Raw genomic sequence first — 19,297 nt, forward strand, 5'->3', positions numbered from 1 at the left:
TTTTTTTTTCTTAAGCGTTGTAGCTATATAATTTCAAACATCCTCAAGAGCTATAACACATCTGCAGCAGAACTGGATATGAAGACAAAATTGCTGGACAGGAACACTTTAATTGTCCACTAATCTTCAGATTTCCTGCTATGTTTTAAAAAACTTTATTTGTGAAAACCTTCAGCGTGGCGGACAGCTGGCCGCCTTAGGCGGCTAGTTACAAATAAAAACTTTAAAAATGGAAATATAGTAGCTTTAAACTGTCATCGCCGTGTTAGATTTATGAGCTATAGTTTCTGTGCTAATTGTTTATACATTCTGCTCCTATGATTATTGACATATTCTTTCCTTAGGGAGCAATTATATCAACTTTTTATAAAAATAGAAAAAAAAAAATAAAACCTCCTAACATTCAGAAATTTTTTTAATCCACTGAAAAATTAGGCATTGTAATAGATAATAGATTTAGTAAAATAGATTTAGAAATATAATTGAAACTTAAACGTTTAAACCTAAGAACTGCCGAAACAAATGAAAGAAATTTAAGAAGGAAAAAAAAAAAAAAAACCCTAAATGATTACAAAGCATAAAAGTATTTGAAAAGTAAAAGCGGATCCTGTTATACTGAAAGGGTGCTGTCATAAAATTAAAAATTATTGTGTTCATTTCGGAAAAATCTGAGAATTCCTTTCTGTAAAGGTAATGAAGCCATAAAATACCACAAAGGTCATAAAATTCACAAAATAAAAAAAATGAATAAAAAATCCACAAATAAGTTTTCCTAAAATCTGTCTACGACTGCTCAGTTGGTAGAGAGTTCGATTCGTATACGAAAGTCCCTGGGTTCGAACCCTGGATCCCTCCTGGTTCCATACAAAATAATAATTCATGGCAATTAAGTAGTGCACTGGTTAACAATTATAATAAAACAAGTATGGCTCAGTGGATCATAATAAAATCTAAAGTAAATGAAATTTAAGAAAATATCACTGACAGGAGAAAAGGGAAAATTCAAACACACATTTGCAATTAAAATTAATGATATTGATCGTATTCATATTCTGTAGAAAGATAAAAAGAAAGTATACTTACATTGTGTTTCATTGGAAATCATAAAAAGTATGCAGAGGAAGATGAGAATAAGAAATGAGTATTATATATTACTTAAAATTAATTATTCTATAATAAATAAGAATAAACAAATAATAATAGAGAGCTTTGGCATTGCTTTGCTTTCGCCTACCTTAACGCTAATTTTATTTCCGCGCATGCGCTGTATGTTTAATAGTTTACTATTATATTTATTGTTAAGTCAAACGGCAGAAATTAAATAAATTTGACGTGGTTATGTTATTATTTTGGTTATTTTTCAGTTTTTAATTTCCTAAGGAGCAGATATTAAAAAGAAAAATCGAACAACTCATAACGACTTTCCATCTCGGTTTATGTCTCAAATAAGACTAGAGATTTTTTTAAAATCTGACCAAATGACGATCGATTTTTGTAGGTTTTTATGTTTCAAAAAATTTTTTTTGTAGGTTTTTACGCTTCAAATAGTTTTTTGAAGGCTTTTATGCTTCAAATAGTCTTTTTTTTATTGGCTTTTATGTTTAAAATAGTTTTGTGTAAGCTTTTGTGTTTCAAATAGTATTTTTGGCGGTTTTTATGATTCAATTTTTTTACCGTCGGCTTTAACGTTTCAAATAGATTTTTTATTAGTGTTTATGTTTCAAATAATTTTTTATTGGTTCTTATGTCTCAAATAGTTTTTTTATTGTTGGCTTTTATGTTTGAAATACTTTTTTTAAAATAAATTTTTATGTTTCAAATAGTTATTTTTTTATTGATTTTTATGTTTCAATAGTTTTTTATTGGCTTATATGTTTCAAATAATTTTTTTGTGCGCTTTTAAATTTCAAGTAGTTTTTTTATATTATTTTAAATTTTTTTTTATAGGCTTTTTACTTTCAATTGTTTTTACTCATATTTCAAACTCAGTCTCTCTTTGTTTACATCTATTATATGTCTGTATTTATTATGTGCTTTGGCATCGACTGTGATATTTTTTGTGCATCGGATGTTTCGACAAGCTTGCAGTCGCTGCCAATCTATCAGTCTCTCTTTGTTTAAATCTATTATATGTCTGTTTTTATTATGTGCTTCGGCATAGACTGCGACATTTTTTGTGCATCAGATGTTTCGATAATCTTGCAGTCGTTGCCAATGTATCAGTCTCTCTTTCTTTACATCTATTATATGTCAGTTATTATTTTGTGCTTTGCCATCGACTGCAACATTTTTTGTGCATCGGATGTTTCGACAATCTTGCAGTCGTGCCAATGTAAGATAAAAAAAAAATTATGAAGTGGTTTTTATAAATTTTTAACAGGCGAAGAGTAAAAAAATGCATTATTCAGTGAAAAGTTGCCTTTTTCAATTAAACTCTTTCTCCTTTACTTTGGTTAATGTGTAAAATTTTTAGATTAAGATCTTTTAAGAAAATCTCACTCATAAATAATAAAATATAAATCAAGGGACAATATATTAGATATGACAACATAATATACACTCTATAACAAAAAAATCGACTCACCAAGAACGCACTAAGACGCGCAAAATCGACGCTCGATCAGGCTGGAATGATGCCGACTGGGGACGTATAGTCTTTAGCGACGAATCCCGCTTCCAACTGTGTCCTGACGATCATCGAAGACGTGTTTGGAGACGCACAGGGCAGAGGGGGGATCCTGCCTTCACTATTGCACGCCACACCGGCCCTCAACAAGGCATTATGGTCTGGGGTGCCATTTCCTTTGACAGCCGGACCCCTTTGGTCGTCATTAGAGGTACACTTACTGCACAGCGGTACGTCGACGACATCCTAAGACCTGTTTTGCTACCGTTCCTTTTGCAGCGCCCTGGGCTGGTTTTTCAGCAGGACAATGCCAGACCACATACGGCACGTGTTGCTATGAACTGTCTGCAAGCTTGTCAAACTCTTCCTTGGCCTGCCAGATCACCAGATCTCTCTCCCATCGAGCATGTCTGGGATATGATGGGAAGGCGATTGCATCTGGCACGGAATGTTGATGACCTCGTTCGACAATTGGATCGAATTTGGCAGGAAATACCGCAAGAGACCATCCGGGAGCTTTATCGGTCTATGCCACGCCGTGTGGCAGCTTGTATCCAGGCTAGAGGCGGGTCAACACCTTATTGAACTTGTTACTGTAACTCTGCAATAAATTATTCAATTGTTCTGAAATTTTAATCATTTACTATTCTGTACATTGTCTTCCTATCCACCAATTTTCGTTTCAATTGGACAACTCCTTATTGGAGCGTCGATTTTTTTGTTATAGAGTGTATAAGATTAACAGACAGATAATATTTAAGATTAAGATTGGATGCATATATAAGATTAACAGAGAGACAGATAGTGAAATTGAAAGCAAATTTATTAACAATAAAATAATAAAATTAAACAGAGGGGTTTCAAAAACATAAAGCAAAACATTTTCCTTTTAGCATCAACCAACTTGATCTTTAAACTGCCGGTTCTTTCAAATTCCATAGATTAATCAGGCATTTTTGCGCTTGTTTGGCACTTTTTCTTTTTTGTATAAAAATGAATAACAATAAATAAACAAATTAAAAGATATTTTAATTATTTTACAATTTAGTTTATTTATTTCATAATTTAATTTAGTTATTTTAATTCTTTTTATAAAAACCGTTAGTCACATTTCTAATTTTCTTTTTTACGTAATTCTTTTTTAAATAATTATATTTTACATAGCTCTTTTTTTTTTAATCAAACATTAAAAGCCAGCTAAGTTTATGACAATATTGTTCACGAATGCTTTCCGTGAAATTTTTATACCAAAGATTTTAAAGACAATCAATATGATGGAATGGATTTTGACCCTTTCATCAATGGCATCCATTAATGTATAACATACATCATAAAAACGGTTAGCTTTTTAAGCTTAATTAAGCAAATTATTAAAATTGACGGTTGTCTTTCATATTTCACTCTCAAAAAATCCATTAAGGCAATTTATTATTGATTAAATTTCCTTTTATGTTTTAAAATTTTGCTTTTCATTTGTACCAAACGCGTAAAAAAGTAGAGAGTAATTAATAATTTCCTTCAATGATTTCGTTTTCTGTTCTAATACATTTACAGATGATAATTTTTCAAGCTGTTATCGTTTAAGTATACTTGACTAAGCGTTAAAATAACTAAGTGTATTAAAGTTTTTCAACTGTCAGAAGAAAAAGATGGTAAGATCTCTTTTTTAGTGTTTAAATTACTTTAAAGAAAATGAATTTCCCTGTAAATTTTTTTTAAAGTTCTATTTCTTATAACTTTTATTCTGAACAGTATTTAGTAGCCTGCATGATTAAAAAGTATTATCCTAAAAGTATAAATTAAAAGTCAAACGACAAAGATATTTAGTGAAAAAAATGAAAGATGTAATATTTCGTGCGTCGTTGTGTGCTTTGACACATACATGAAATAATCTTGAGCGAACTCTGAAGGTAATTTCTTTCCTTCAAAAGCACATTTTCTCACTTGCAGACAGAATAGTTTCAAACATTTTCAATCGATAATAATAATAGAAGATAATAATAGTAGAAGGCAGCTAATAATAGAAGCTTCCTCAGCAGATGGGAGTTTTTTGGAAATTGTATTTAAAATTTAGGTGTCAGAGTAAAATTTCCTAGATGTTACTATTTACAAAGCAGTGGTTCTCTAAAGGTATACCACTGAACCCCAGGTTTTCGTAGGAAGGTTATAAGGGCTCTCTTTGACTTTAAACCTAATTTTAACATTGACATCGATGAACAATGAATAAACTTCTCACTTTTAAAGTAATTATCAGTTTTATTTTGTTTAATATGTTTAAAACTGTTGATGAACTTAATTGATAAAATCGGGGTTCCACTAAACGTAAGTCGATTATTAAGGGTTCCGTTGCCGAAAGGTATTAGGAACCACAATTATAATGTATACTAGTTAGGTAAATAAAGATAAAAGATGATATATTGTAAAAAAAAAGAGAGACTAAAATAATCTACCCGAACAAATAATGTTCATTTATAATTCTAATAATATAATATTAATATAATAATAATAATAATACAATAAACTTATAATTATAGTAACTAGTTATTAAACACTTGAACAAAGTTACTTCATTCAGAGTAAATCAATAAAAGAAAAATTTAGGTTCGATATTAGAGATACACATTTAAAACAAATCGTCTAGATAATATTTTAAAGTAATAACACAAAAAAATTTCAAAAGTTCAGTTAATTTTTTTAATAATAGGACTTATGTAAAAATATTCTTTAAATCAAAACAAATTCACTACAAAATAAATGAAAACAGCAGGGGGAGAACGGTTTATGTCCATAAAACCTGATACTAATAGGACTTATGTAAACCTATTCTTCAAATCAAAACAAATTCCCCGCAAAATAAATGAAAATAGCAGGGGGAGAACAGTTTATGTCCATAAAAACTGATACGGAGAAAAAACTATTTTGCACAAAGAAAGCAAGAGTTTTTTCATTTTCACTCTGTAATAACTCTCAGTGAGAACCAATTTTTCACGTAATTGATTTGCCAAAAAAAAGTAATCCTCAAAATGTATTGATGGTGATATTCAAATGTGATATAATTTATTTCGAAACGTTTAAAATGTTTTCATAGGTAAGTGATCATTCATGCAATAATTAAAATATAATTTTACCAAAAAAAATTGAAGAAAAATTGAACTTTTAGACAAGTTTAAAAACAGAGACATAAAAAAAATCCTAAGCTAACCTGTAGACAGATAGCATTTTTTTCTCACCAATTGCAGGTGGCGGACACTGAGTAAAATCAAAGCTCTAAATTTTGAAATATTTCTAAGCGAGTTGTATTTCTCCTGTTGTTGAATAAAATAAAATGAGGTGAAAATACGTTTAGAAAGAACATTATGGGTAGTAAGTAATAAGAAAGACAGAATAAAGTGGAATAGACAGATAACAAAAATAGAGAATTTTTATTTTTATTTTTTTTTATTTATTTTTTTTTTTTTGCACGCAGATTGTGACGGAAGTCTATTACGGATCCCGAGTATAAACAAAGATCGAATTTTTGAAATATAGTTTGGACTCTAATGAAGTTTCTCGGATAAATAAAAAATACGTAATATTATACTAACACATATTAAAAAGGACAATTGTTAGAAAACACTCTTAAGAAACTAAGAATAGAAAATTGAATAATGAATCACTTTGTTGTTCAAATGTTAAATACGGAAGTGGGATGTATTTTACCTGTAAGACTGAAACAGAAGGTACTAGAATCAAATAATTAACTAATTGTTTTTAATCCTTTGCATTGTTTCAGGTGTCTTCATTTGAAAACATTGCGAAACGTAAATATGTTTACTTTTTAAAGAAAATAGAAGCTCTTTCACCTGAAAAAGGCCCAGAGCAGGAAAATCTTGCACCTGCAGTCGTTTTCGGGAACTCATCCGTTTATGCCATAGCGCAAGTTGGAAGATCAAAAAATACACTTCGTAAAGCCTTTTGGATTATTTTTCTATTCATGGCGCTTCTCGTTTGTATTCACCAACTTTATCCCTTTATAGTTGTATATTCACAATATGATGTTATCATTGATTTTCAAGTCGAACATAAGTGGAGCTTAGAATTTCCTGCAGTAACTGTTTGCAATTTGAATCGAATGAAAAAGCAATATATTATGTGCTTGAATCCAAATAGTCCAATGAACGTTTGTAAGAATGGGATGCGAGTGCACAAAACAACATTCACTCTGTCTGAAAGAAATACAATAACATCATGCAAAGCTCTCTTGTATGGAAATGTCAGCATCTCAGATCACTCGGCGCTACCATTTTTGACAACATATTCTCTTTTGGATAAAGAAAAGCGTAAATTAATAGGAGAGCGAGCCAGTAGCATCATACGCAGCTGCACGATAAATGGTGCAATTTGCTCTACTGAAGAATTTTCTTTCGTGCAAAGTTTCCGCCATGGTAACTGCTATACTTTTAACAAACGAAAGGAAAATGATTCGAATCCCCTTGTGGCTTCAATGAATAAACTTAATTTGGGTTTGGAACTAGTTTTGGATTTGCATCTTGAACAATATATGAGAGAAACGCAAGCAATTGGAGCAAAAATATTAATACATCATCCAAAAGATGAACCAAATACTGAGGAAGAAGGGATTACAATTAGTCCAGGATTCGAAACTTCAATAAGTATGTCAAAGATGCAGATCGTAAGACTACCATATCCTTTCAGAGATCAGTGTATTCACTATGAACTTGATGATAAATATCCTTTCTGCAACCAGCAGGACTGCGTCAGAAGTTGCATACAAAATTTTAATAAACTGGCATGTGGATGCACAGATCCAACTATACCGAAAGCAGATGAAACAAAACTTTGCAATATTTCCAATGCCACAGATGTTTGTTGTCTTGATAAGGTTTTGGAAGATCTAACCGGAAACAAATTTACTTGTGACTGTCCATTTCCTTGCCATTCTGTTGGTTACGATATCCAACTTTCCTATGCGAAATGGCCATCAAATGCATTGGGATATTTTCGGAAATACGATATGATAAATGAAAATAAAAACAGCATTGCGAGAAATCAGGCAGCGATAAAAATATATTTCTCCGATTTCAGACTAACGTCGTATTTTCAAAAGCCTAAGTATGAAAAATCGGAAATCTTCAGTCACCTCGGTAGTGAACTTGGTTTGTGGTTAGGATTGTCACTTTTTGCGACGCTTGAAATGTGTGAGATTTTATGGCTAATTGCAAATTACTTCCTTAAGAAGTTTTTAACTTTTGTAAGAATTCGAAGCCACTAAAATTGGATGTAGATGCAAGCTTTAATATTTTATATGGTTAAAAAATTTTAGAAAAACGTTTAGTCAGAAATAAAGTGAGCAAGGCTTTAACGTGCAATGTATTTCTCAAGAATTACCGTTTTTATTCATGTTTAATAAGAGTCTATAATGTTGTATACAGGTTGTGAAGAATTGTATCGATGCTGCCGGGTTCGCTTGTTGTACATTTACTATCGATATATGAAGTATAATACTCTTTGCATAAAATAAACGGCCGTAGTAGATTCAGTAGAAAAGTTGCACATTTATTTAAAACCAGTTTCTTACAGAGAAATTGAGTGCAGAACTCAACGCTTCGGATTGTTAGCATAATATTCTCAGTTCGACACTAGTATTCTAAATCTGGAGAGTAGGAAGATAGTTATTATCATTTGAACAACTTTATTATTTTGCTATCATCTATAAGAAATACTATGAATGGATTGTTTAGTGCACATCATGAAGCTTAAAAATTGTCATCTGCTCCGTAAGTATATTTACTGTGAAACATTCCTTTTGAACAGGAAGTTACTAATTTTGCACTCTCAATGATAAAAAAAAATAATGTGTACATATAGGACATTAATAGAATTTTTTTAAAAGTGCAATTACTCTTTGTAGTTGCAAATTGATTCATCGAATGGTATTTTCATCGAATTATATTTATAGTAATTGGTATTTTAATAACATTTTAGAATGTGTGGTATTGGCCTGTCAAAACTTTTTTATTTTGAAAACTGAGCAAGTTTTCGTTTAAAAATTGGAAACGCAATATACTGAAAGATTGGTCAAGTTTGGCTAAGTTTTCTTGTTATAGGACTTTTAATGATGGAGGCTAGCATATATATCTTGTAGCGTGTATTTCTAGCCTGTATTCTATATTATTTTAGTGTTAACTTGAAATGTTCGATATGCACAGGCAATTTAACCAAATAGTAAATATAAATGTGACTGTTACACAGCATTGTTTGAAATCATGAATCAATATTTCAAGAATATTTTTGAAGTCTATAGTAATGATATCTCTGATGTCTATCGTAATGATATCTTCTATGCCGATTGTAATATCTTTGATGTCTGTTGTAATGATATCTTTAAAACTTTATTCCTCTATAGAGCATAAAAATGTAATGACATGAGACCATTTCTCACTGTTTTTGGCGCACTTTTCACTGGACATAAAATAACATGGTTATTTTTCTAACTAAGAAGATCCAAATGATTTGGGATGTTGTGAACTTCTAATTAATTAAGCTTCTAACACTATTATCTCGGAAATGAGTTTTTTTTATAACTTTTCTTTTTTAATTTTTCACTCCTTTCCATATTTGATTATAAAGACATTTATATTGCTATATAACATGGTATCGTAGAGATTACAGCCAACACTTAATATAGCAAACTCGATTGTCCGGGCAAAAACAGGCATTATAACGTGAGCTCAAAAAGATACCATTAATATTTACTCATAGAAAAAAATACTACTCTAATTTTAACAAAGCAAAGTTTTACTTTCAGCTCTTAATGGAGGCACAATTTACATTGCATAATCTTTTGCCTATTTTATGTTACATAAAGTGACCTATGAAATTAATGACCAAAAATCACCTAATACTTTCGAATGAAAAATGCATTAAAACTGGTTAGGTTTCATACATAACACGTGGCAAGCTAATTACAAAATACGTATTTTAACTTGAATATATAAAACACACAAAAAAACTAACACATTATTAAAAAGTTAATTAAATTTTTAGATGAATAAAGTATAAATGATAGATTTATATTCCCCTTGAAAAGAAATTTATATACACTATAAAAAATGGATGCACAAATTCCACGAAACCTCCGTCGTTTTTTACTAAAACGTTTCCTGGTATATGCTCTGAACGAACATTTTGCCAAAGTGAAGAAATAAATATCGTCACTTCTTAAATGTATGATAAGTTTAACTTTTATATTGTAAGACAAAAATAAAAAAAACGTTTTTTTTTCATTTTTGTCTAACAACAAAACAAATTTTGACAAAAAATACATATTATTCTTCCATATTCAATTACAAAATGATATCCGGTGCTGAAATTACAAAATAATAGCAGCAAAATTTTAAAACTCTCTGTTTCCAAAGCACAACCGAAAATTTCTGTCTCCTTAATTTTTTTTTAAAATCTATCTTTCAAATTTCATTTATTATTTTCAGAAAAAAACTCAAATTTAACATATTGTTAACAGGTGCACGCGCTTATCTACTTCAATTTATTAACGCAATGACGGTTCTGCACGTAAAAAGTCGTGCTTTAACCTGCACTCTTCTCCGCATAGCATAACCGGTTTTTCCATGTTATTAGATAGGGAAATAGTGTATTGGGGAAAAATATTCTCTCAATTTCGCCCATTTGCTAAACCGCCAGAGGGTTGGTGATATAGACTATACCAAAGTGCAATTTCGTTTTATTCAGAGTAAATAAAATTTATTGGAGTTTACTTAAAATATTTTTGTTTACTTCCATATTAAATTGCAAAATAATAGCCGGTGCTGTAATTACAAAATAATAGTCGTAAAATTTTAAAGCTTGTGGTGAATAAACTCTTAGTTTCCAAAGAACAGTTGAGAATTTCTGTAGCCTTAATATTTTTTTAAAATTTATCTTTCAAATTTCATTTGTTATTTTATAAAAAAAAACTCAAATTTAACACCTTGTCAACCAGTGACGAGTTAATTCGTCATTACACAAGCATTATCTATTTCAATTTATTAACCTGGGAGATATAAACTATTCCATAGTGTAATTTCGTTTCATTCAGACTCTCAATTTATTGGAAAATTTATTAGAATCAATCAATAAAATTTATTGGAGTAAATTCAAAATATTTTACTTCCATATTCAACTGCAAAATAATATCCGATGAAATGACACAGTTTCTGTGTAAAATTGTAAGCCAATAAAGTATAAACATAGCTGTATAAAAAATAAAAATCATCAGTCGCATTTCTAATTTCCTTTTTTACATAAATCCTTTTTACATAATTACATTTTACCCAGCTCTTTTTTTTAAATGAAACATTAAAAGCCAGCTAAGTTTATAACAATATTGTACACGAATGCTTTAGATGAAATTTTGATATCAAAGGTTTTAAAGGCAATCAACTTGATTTCATTAATTTTGACACTTTCATTAAGAGCTTACATTAATGTATAAAATACATAATTAAAAACGGTTAGATTTTTAAGCTCAATTAAGAAAATTAGTAAAATTTTCGTTTGTTTTTCATATTTCAATCTCAAAATATCCATTAAGGCAATTTATTATTGATTTAATTTTCTTTAGCGCTTTAAAATTTTGCTTTTCATTTGTTCCAAACGCGTAAAAAAATGGAGAGTAATTAATAATTTCCTTCAATGATTTCGTTTTCTGTTCTAATACATTAACAGATGATATTCTTTCAAGTATAAATTGAAAGTCAAACTACAAAAGACATTTCGTGAAAAAAAGAAAGGATGCTACCTTTCGTGCGTGGGTGTGTGCGTTGACACATACCTGAAATAATCTTGAGCGAACTCTAAAGGTTATTTTTTTCCTTCAAAAGCACATTTTCTCACTTGCAGACAGAACAATTTCAAAGTTTTTCAATCGAATTGACCCGAAACTTTAGCAACAAGATATTATTTGAAGCATCCGTAGCAGATAGAGTTTTTTCAAAATTATATTTAACACTAGAAAGACTGAAACTTAGTATATACCTATATTGCCCAAAAGCAGTCAAAATGACTTAGCTAACTTGTAGACAGATAAAATTTCTTTCACACCAATTGCAAATGGCGGTCTCCGAGTAAAAGCAAAGCTCTAAATTTGAAATATTTTTCAGCCTGTTCTATTTCTTGGAACAAAATGAAATATGGTAAAACTACGTTTAGAAAGAACATTATGCGTAGTAAGTAATGGAATGTAAAGTGGAATCGTGTGACGGAAGACTATTATGGATCCCGCGTATTAACAGAGATCAAAATTTTGAAATATAGTTTAGATTCCATTGAAATTTCTAGGATTAATAAAAAATACGAAATATAATACTAGCACATATTAGGAAGGACAGCTATTGGAAAATATTCTTAAGAAACTAAGAACAGAAAATTGAATCACATTGTTGTTTAAAAGTTAAATACGGAAGTTTGTTGTATCTTACATGGAAAGCTGAAACAGAAGGTACTAGAATCAAATAATTTACTAATTGTTTTTAATCCTTCGTATTGTTCCAGGTGTCTTCATTTGAGAACATTGTGAAACGTAAATATATTTGATTTTTAAAGAAAATGGAAGCTCTTTCATCTGAAAAAGGCACAGAGCAGGAAAATCTTGAACCTGCAGTCGTATTCGGGAACTCATCCGTTTATGCAATAGCGCAAGTTGGAAAATCAAAAAATACACTTCGTAAAGCCTTTTGGGTTATTTTTCTGTTCATGGCGCTTCTCGTTTGTATTCACCAACTTTATCCCTTTATAGTTGTATATTCACAATATGATGTTATCATCGATTTTCAAGTTGAACATAAGTGGAGCTTGGAATTTCCTGCAGTAACTGTTTGCAATTTGAATCGAATGAAAAAGCGATATATTAGGTGCTTGAAACCAAATAAACCAATGGACGTTTGTATGAATGGGGCGGGAGCGAATCACTATAGACTCACTCTGTCTGAAAGAAATACAATAACATCATGCAAAGCTCTCTTGTATGGATATAGTAATATCTCGGATGACTCAGGACTTCCATTTATGACAAGATATTCTCTTTTGGATAAAGAAAAGCGTAAATCAATAGGAGAGCAAGCCAGTTGCTTCATACGTAGCTGTACGATAAATGGCGCAATTTGCTCAATTGAAGAATTTTCTTTCGTGCAAAGTTTCCGCCATGGTAATTGCTATACTTTTAACAAACGAAAGAAAAAGGATTTGAATCCCCTTGGGGCTTCAATGAATAAACTTAATTTAGGTTTGGAGCTAGTTTTGGATTTGCATCTTGAACAATATATGAGAGAAACGCAAGCAATTGGAGCAAAGATATTAATACATCATCCAAAAGATGAACCAAATATAGAGGAAGAAGGAATTACAGTTAGTCCAGGATTTGAAACTTCAATAAGTATGTCAAAAATGCAGATCGTAAGACTACCATATCCTTTTAGAGATCAGTGTATTCATTATGAACTTGATGATAAATATCCTTTCTGCAACCAACAGGACTGCGTCAGAAGTTGCATACAAAATTTTAATAAACTGGCATGTGGATGCACAGATCCAACTATACCGAAAGCAGATGATGCAAAACTTTGCAATATTTCCAATGCCACAGATGTTTGTTGTCTTGATAAGGTTTTGGAAGATCTAACTACAGACAAATTTACTTGTGACTGCCCATTTCCTTGCCACTCTGTTGATTACGATATCAAACTTTCCTATGCAAAATGGCCATCAAATGCATCGGTATATTTTCGAAAATACGATGTGATAAATGAAAATAAAAATAGCATTGCGAGAAATCAGGCAGGGATAAAAATATATTTCTCCGATTTCAGACTAACGTCGTATTTTCAAAAGCCTAAGTTTGAAAAATCGGAAATCTTCAGCCACCTCGGTAGTGAACTTGGTTTGTGGTTAGGATTGTCACTTTTTGCAATGCTTGAATTATGTGAGATTTTATGGCTAATTGTAAATTACTTTTTCAAAACTTTTTTAACTTTCTTACGAAATCGAAGGCAATACAATTGGATGTAGATACCAGGTCTAATATTTTATATATTTAAAAATTTTAGAAAATTTGTAATCTGAAATATAATGAGCAAGATTTTACCATACAATGCATTTCTCAAGAATTATCAATAAGAATTGATAATGTTGCATGCAGGTCTTAAAGAATTGTATCGATGCTACCGGGCTCGCTTGTAGTACATTTATTATCTATATGAAGTATAATACTCTTTACGCAATATAAAAGGCAATATTACACGCGTTACGAAATTCAAAAGAAAAGTTGCAAATTCTTTTAATACCAGTTTGATATTTACTGGGAAATTGCGTGTAGAACTCAACACTTCTGACTGATAGTAGGATGTTCCGAGTTCGATGCTAGTATTGAGAGTTGTTGAAAATCAGGAGTGTACGGATATACTTGCTATCATTTGGTCAACTCTGCTATTTTTTCTATCATCGATAACAAATGCTATGAATCGATTGTTCAGTCTACTTTACGAAGCTCAATGATTGTCATCCGTTCCGCAAATATTTTTGCGTTGGAGCATTGTTTTTCAACAGGAAGTTACTAATTTTGAACTTTTATCCCAATTTTTCAATCATAAGAAAAATCATGGATACATATACAAAATTAATAATGACATTTTGAAAGTGCAGTAACTCTTAAAAGACAAGTTGCAAATTTATATTCATTGAATTGTATTTTTATTGAATTATATTTATAGTAATTGGTATTTTATTAACATTTTAGAATATGTGATATAAACCTGTTGAAACTTTATATTTCGAGAATTGAGCAAGCTTTCTTTTAAAAATCGCATTCCCGTTTCCTAAACGGAATATACTGAAAAGTTGGTCGAGTTTGGCGCAGTTTTCTCGTTATAGGACTTTCAACGCTAATTTGATTGAAGCTAGCGTGTATTATATTATAGCCTATATTTCTAGCCCGTATTGTATATTATTCTGGTATTAGCTTCTAATGTTCGTTATGCACAGACAATTTTACCAAATAGTAAATATAAATGTGCATGTTACGTAGTACTGATGCTATGCACCATTGTTTGACATCATGAATCAATAATGTAATACTATCTTTGATGTCTACTGTAAAGATATCCCTGATGTCTATTATAATGATATCTTTAGAATTTTATTTCTCTATATTGAATGTAATGACATAAAGCCATTTCTCACTGTTTTTGACACTCCTCTCACTGGGCAGAAAATAACATGGTTAATTTCCTAAGAAGATTTAAAAATTTTGGACTGTTATGAACTTTAAACTAATTAAGGTTCTAACACTATTTACCTGCAAATAATTTTATTATCACTTTTTGAAAGTTTTCATTCTATTCTTTATTTGATTATAAAGGTATTTGCATTGCTATATAATATGGTATCGTATTGATTACAGATAACAATCAATTTAGGAAACTCTATTGTCTGGGCGAAAACAGGCATTGTTACGTGAGCTCATAAAGTCATAAAGTTATAACGTTAATATTTGCTCATGACAAAAAAAAAATAAAAATACTACTCTTATTTTAACACAGCAAAGTTTTACTTCCAATTTTTTATGGACACGCAATTTACATTGCGTAATCCTTTTCATATTTTATGTTACATAAAGTGACCTATTTAATAATCGCTTAATACTTTAGGAGGAAAAAGGCTTTGAAACTGGTTAGGTTTTAAAAATAACATATGTCGCAAGCTAACTACAAAAAACGTATTTTGACTTAAATATAAGACACACAAAGGAACTAACACATCATAAAAAGAGTTGATTAAATTTTAAAATTTTATGATTTTATTTAGTTTCCTTGAAAAGAAATTTAGATGCACTGTAAAAAATGGATGTTCAAATTTCACAAAACTTTCATCGTTTTTGACGAAAACGTTTCCTCTGAGCGAAAATTTCGCCGAGGTGATGAAATAACTATCGTGACTTCTTCGAAAAAACGATTTTTCAAAAAAAAAAAAAAAAAAAAAAAAAAAAAAAAAAAAAAAAAAAAAAAAAAANAAAAAAAAAAAAAAAAGAGAAGCAAAAAAAAAAACTTACAGCGCCTAATGTATCTATCTAGCAATCAGACTATCGCAATCGTAATCATTATATAAGTGAATCAATGTCGCCCAAACAGCACAAGTAGGGCAGATAAAACAGATACATAAATTACACACAAGCCCGAAGCTGGAATCAAACCCGGGATCTTCCTGTTACGAGGATAACTCTTTGACTAATATCGGTCGACAAGCTTTGTCACTTTATTTTCTATCTTTTAGTTTTCATTATAGTGAACAATACTTCCCAATGCACAGCAATGAGGTTTCTAATTGAAGAAAAATTTTCGTCATATATTTGAAATTTCGTGTTTTATTCCGAAATAATTCTCAAAATTAGCGAAACACAACTCAAGGATTGCTGAATCGTCAAAAGTGAAATTTTTATTTGCTAGAGTATAGATTGATAATGCATTCTTTAAGCTAACAACTATCAATGAATTTAAGCTATACTTCAGTTACTTTTTTCACTTACTACCATAGATCACGATTACTTGGGATTAAATATATAGTGGGTAATACTTCTTTAATTCAGAGGGGTTTCAAGATGTTTCACATTTAATGCGCAGTAGCATCAAAAGAAATACTGATTCTAATAATTGTTCTTTGAAAATTTTTGCTGAATTAAATTAGTCAATATTTTAGTCTAAACAGAAATATTTTTTACGAATGTAATTTTGTTAAATTATACAATGCATTTTAAATTTGAACTGTAACTTTCCGCAGAAATAGATTTATAAATTACCCTATAATCTGAGTTTAAACAGTTCAGAAATTAATTTGGCACATTTATACCTCGATTTGATCTGTAATTTTTTCCGGTAATAACAATTTGATATTTTTTAATTAAGATTTATTTAAAATTTTAATATAGCATGACTAACATTTTTACCACCTTTTATATTTTGCTCTTTGACAGTGCTTTGAAAAACGCCTATAAAATAAGGTTACACAAAACTGAAAGTTTCAGAATACTGATTATTTCACATACAAGTAATTTGGCGGAAATTCGTAAATTCCGCTCATCAGAATTTGAGCGGAAAGAAAATTCTGTGAGGTACCGTTTCCTTTATAGTTGTTTTAGACTGAATCAAATGACATAAAATAGGACAAAAAATATTGCAAAAGGTTTTACTATAGAGGATTTCAAAAGATCAAAATAATTTTACGTTAAAATCCTTTCATATTGAACTCCATCCTTTGCGATTTGATTAATTAATTCCGAAGTTGCAGGTAATCCATTCTTTCATGGATTGTTTGCATTCATAAATGTAGACAAAAAACTAGTATTTCTTTTCCTTCGTAAGAAGCACTGCAGAAATTGGTAACACGATAAAATTGAAGTATGCGACATCTCTATTGTAAATGCATTCAGTCACTGAAATGTAACAAAGTAGTTCCAGAGGAGAGAAATTAACAACGGTTTCTGACTTTTTTTTAGAAATCTTTCGTGACATTCAGATTATTTTTTTTCGATAATAGTGACAAAGAACAGTATCATGATTTCAGGGGAAAACAGGAAAGTTTAACCAGACCTTTCTCCAGATCTAAATCCCATAGAGCATGTGTGGGATGCATTAGGGAGACGTCTTGCGACACAACAGTATCCTCCTGGTAACACCCATCAGATGAAAGATGCGTTAAAGGAGAAATGGAGACGTTTACCCCAAGAACTCCTGGATGTTCTGGTGCTTAGCCTGGAGAGACGATGCCAAGCAACAATTACAGTAAGGGGAGGGCATATACCATACTAGGGAACATCTGCCAGTTGTACTTACGCTTCTTCAGGCAATCATGTGTAACTCCACCATATGTCAAATAAAGCCTTTTTTTGTTCCATACCCTACTTAAAGCTTTATATTCATTTCTGCTCCATTATTGTTTTACCATCGTTTAAGTATAAAATAATGTACATCCTATTCAAATTTCATGTCAATCGGATGATTTCTTGTAGAGTTATGACGAAAAACGTACTTGTTGCTTAAGTTTTGCAAATCAGTGTATATATATATACTTGTATATATATATCGGGAACTACCACTCTCCGGTTCACAGAAAAATGGTTAATGGTAGAGGCTGGTTGTTCTTAGAGGTTACCTCCAGTGAATTAAATTTTTTTTTTATCAAAGATACATGACTTTTCTCAAACGATTTTAATTTTAGTCAGTGTCATCTTCTTGGTGCGGAAATATCACTTTTGTTGGCGTCATTAAGAGACGGATCGATGAATAAAATTTAGCGTCTATAACTGGTTTAATTATATGCAAAAACAAATTTATCAAATAAAAATGATAAAGTTATTTTAAATAAATAAAAAACCATGTATTTTGTTTACATTTGCTTATTTGAGGTTTGTTTAAGATGCTTGTTTTTTCTAATTTAACTTTCCACTCTTATGATAAAATCATTGATAGCATCGTCTTTAGTGCACTGTGATTGCAACATGAGGTTATATCGTCAAAAAGAGCTCTTTAAATAAGGGCCTCACACAAATATTTTAAATAAATTTTGATCTGCGTATTTGCTTTTTTCCATTTTTTGTTCTTGATATTTTTTCGTGTTTCCTTATTTGACCTTTTCCGCATTTTGTGAAAATGTTCTACCAGTCACTGGGAGAGGTTTTAATGGTCTCTCTTAACACAAAGTCTAATAAATTCCGTGCCTCCCGAAAGTGGTCGTATAATAGATGCCCTTGTCTTCCCTGGAGGTAGAGGTTTCGCAGTGTATATATATANTTAGTATATATATTTCCAATGTCACAGATAATTTTTGTCTTGATAAGGTTTTGGAAGATCTCACCGTTATTTGCGACTGCCCTATTCTGTTGAGTATGATATCAAACTTTTTTCTTTCCAATTTCAGGTCAATTGAAAAGAACAAAAGGGATAAAATAACAAGAAAAACAAGGCAAAAAGAGATAAATAGAATAGAATGCATAGTGACATGCTTAGCCCACACGAGCCTTAGCCTAACAGTAGCGTCCACACACAGTAGTGGAGAAGACCGCAGGACAGATGGAAATATGGGGCAGGTCCATGTCCTCCCCAAGGCGACAGAGCTTGCATTTAGGACAGTCAGAAATGTTTATACTAAAAAGGTGTTTGGTCAGACAGTCATGGCCCGTTACAAGTCTAAAGAGAGCAACTGCCTTAATCCTTGACTGATTTGGGATAGTTAAAATATGGTTGAACCAGGTTTTGTGTATATTGTTTTTATGGAAATTCTCTGAGAGCATGTTCCAGAATTGGTGACGGACCGGCAATTTAAATGAGTGCAGAGAGATGGAGCAACGGGATGCTTGGGCAATAGTTGTTCCTTTCTTGGCCAAGAAATCAGCCTTTTCATTACCCCAAATCCCGCAATGTCCTGGGATCCACTGGAGGACGATTTGCTTGACTTTTAGTGTCAAGACTTTCAGACAATCAATGCATTTCTGAATGGAGATGGATTGGGGAATCAGTGGAGAGTTAATATCAAGAAGTACTGCTTTAGAGTCAGATAAGATGACGGCGCTAGAAAATTGGTCAGTACGACACTGTAGTTGTTTTTAGGCAATTAGAATAGCTTCAATTA

The 19,297-nt window shown here is 31.0% G+C and overlaps 1 protein-coding gene and 1 pseudogene across 1 annotated transcript; both read left to right on the forward strand.

Moving 5' to 3' along the window:
• Nucleotides 1-1,478: 1,478 nt before the first annotated feature.
• LOC139425273 (acid-sensing ion channel 5-like) lies at nucleotides 1,479-18,884 on the forward strand (annotated as a pseudogene).
• Nucleotides 6,409-7,912, forward strand: LOC139425320 (amiloride-sensitive sodium channel subunit alpha-like). The gene has a single exon (XM_071179306.1). It carries the CDS (start codon nucleotides 6,600-6,602, stop codon nucleotides 7,896-7,898), a length of 1,299 nt encoding a protein of 432 aa, XP_071035407.1. The 5' UTR covers nucleotides 6,409-6,599; the 3' UTR covers nucleotides 7,899-7,912.
• Nucleotides 18,885-19,297: the final 413 nt, after the last annotated feature.

This window comes from Parasteatoda tepidariorum, chromosome 3 (assembly GCF_043381705.1).
Source record: "Parasteatoda tepidariorum isolate YZ-2023 chromosome 3, CAS_Ptep_4.0, whole genome shotgun sequence".
Lineage (NCBI taxonomy): Eukaryota > Metazoa > Arthropoda > Arachnida > Araneae > Theridiidae > Parasteatoda > Parasteatoda tepidariorum.

Coding starts and splice junctions, on each gene's coding strand:
- LOC139425320 (XM_071179306.1), top strand. CDS start 6,600: ATGGCGCTTCTCGTTTGTATTCACCAACTTTATCCCTTTATAGTTGTA.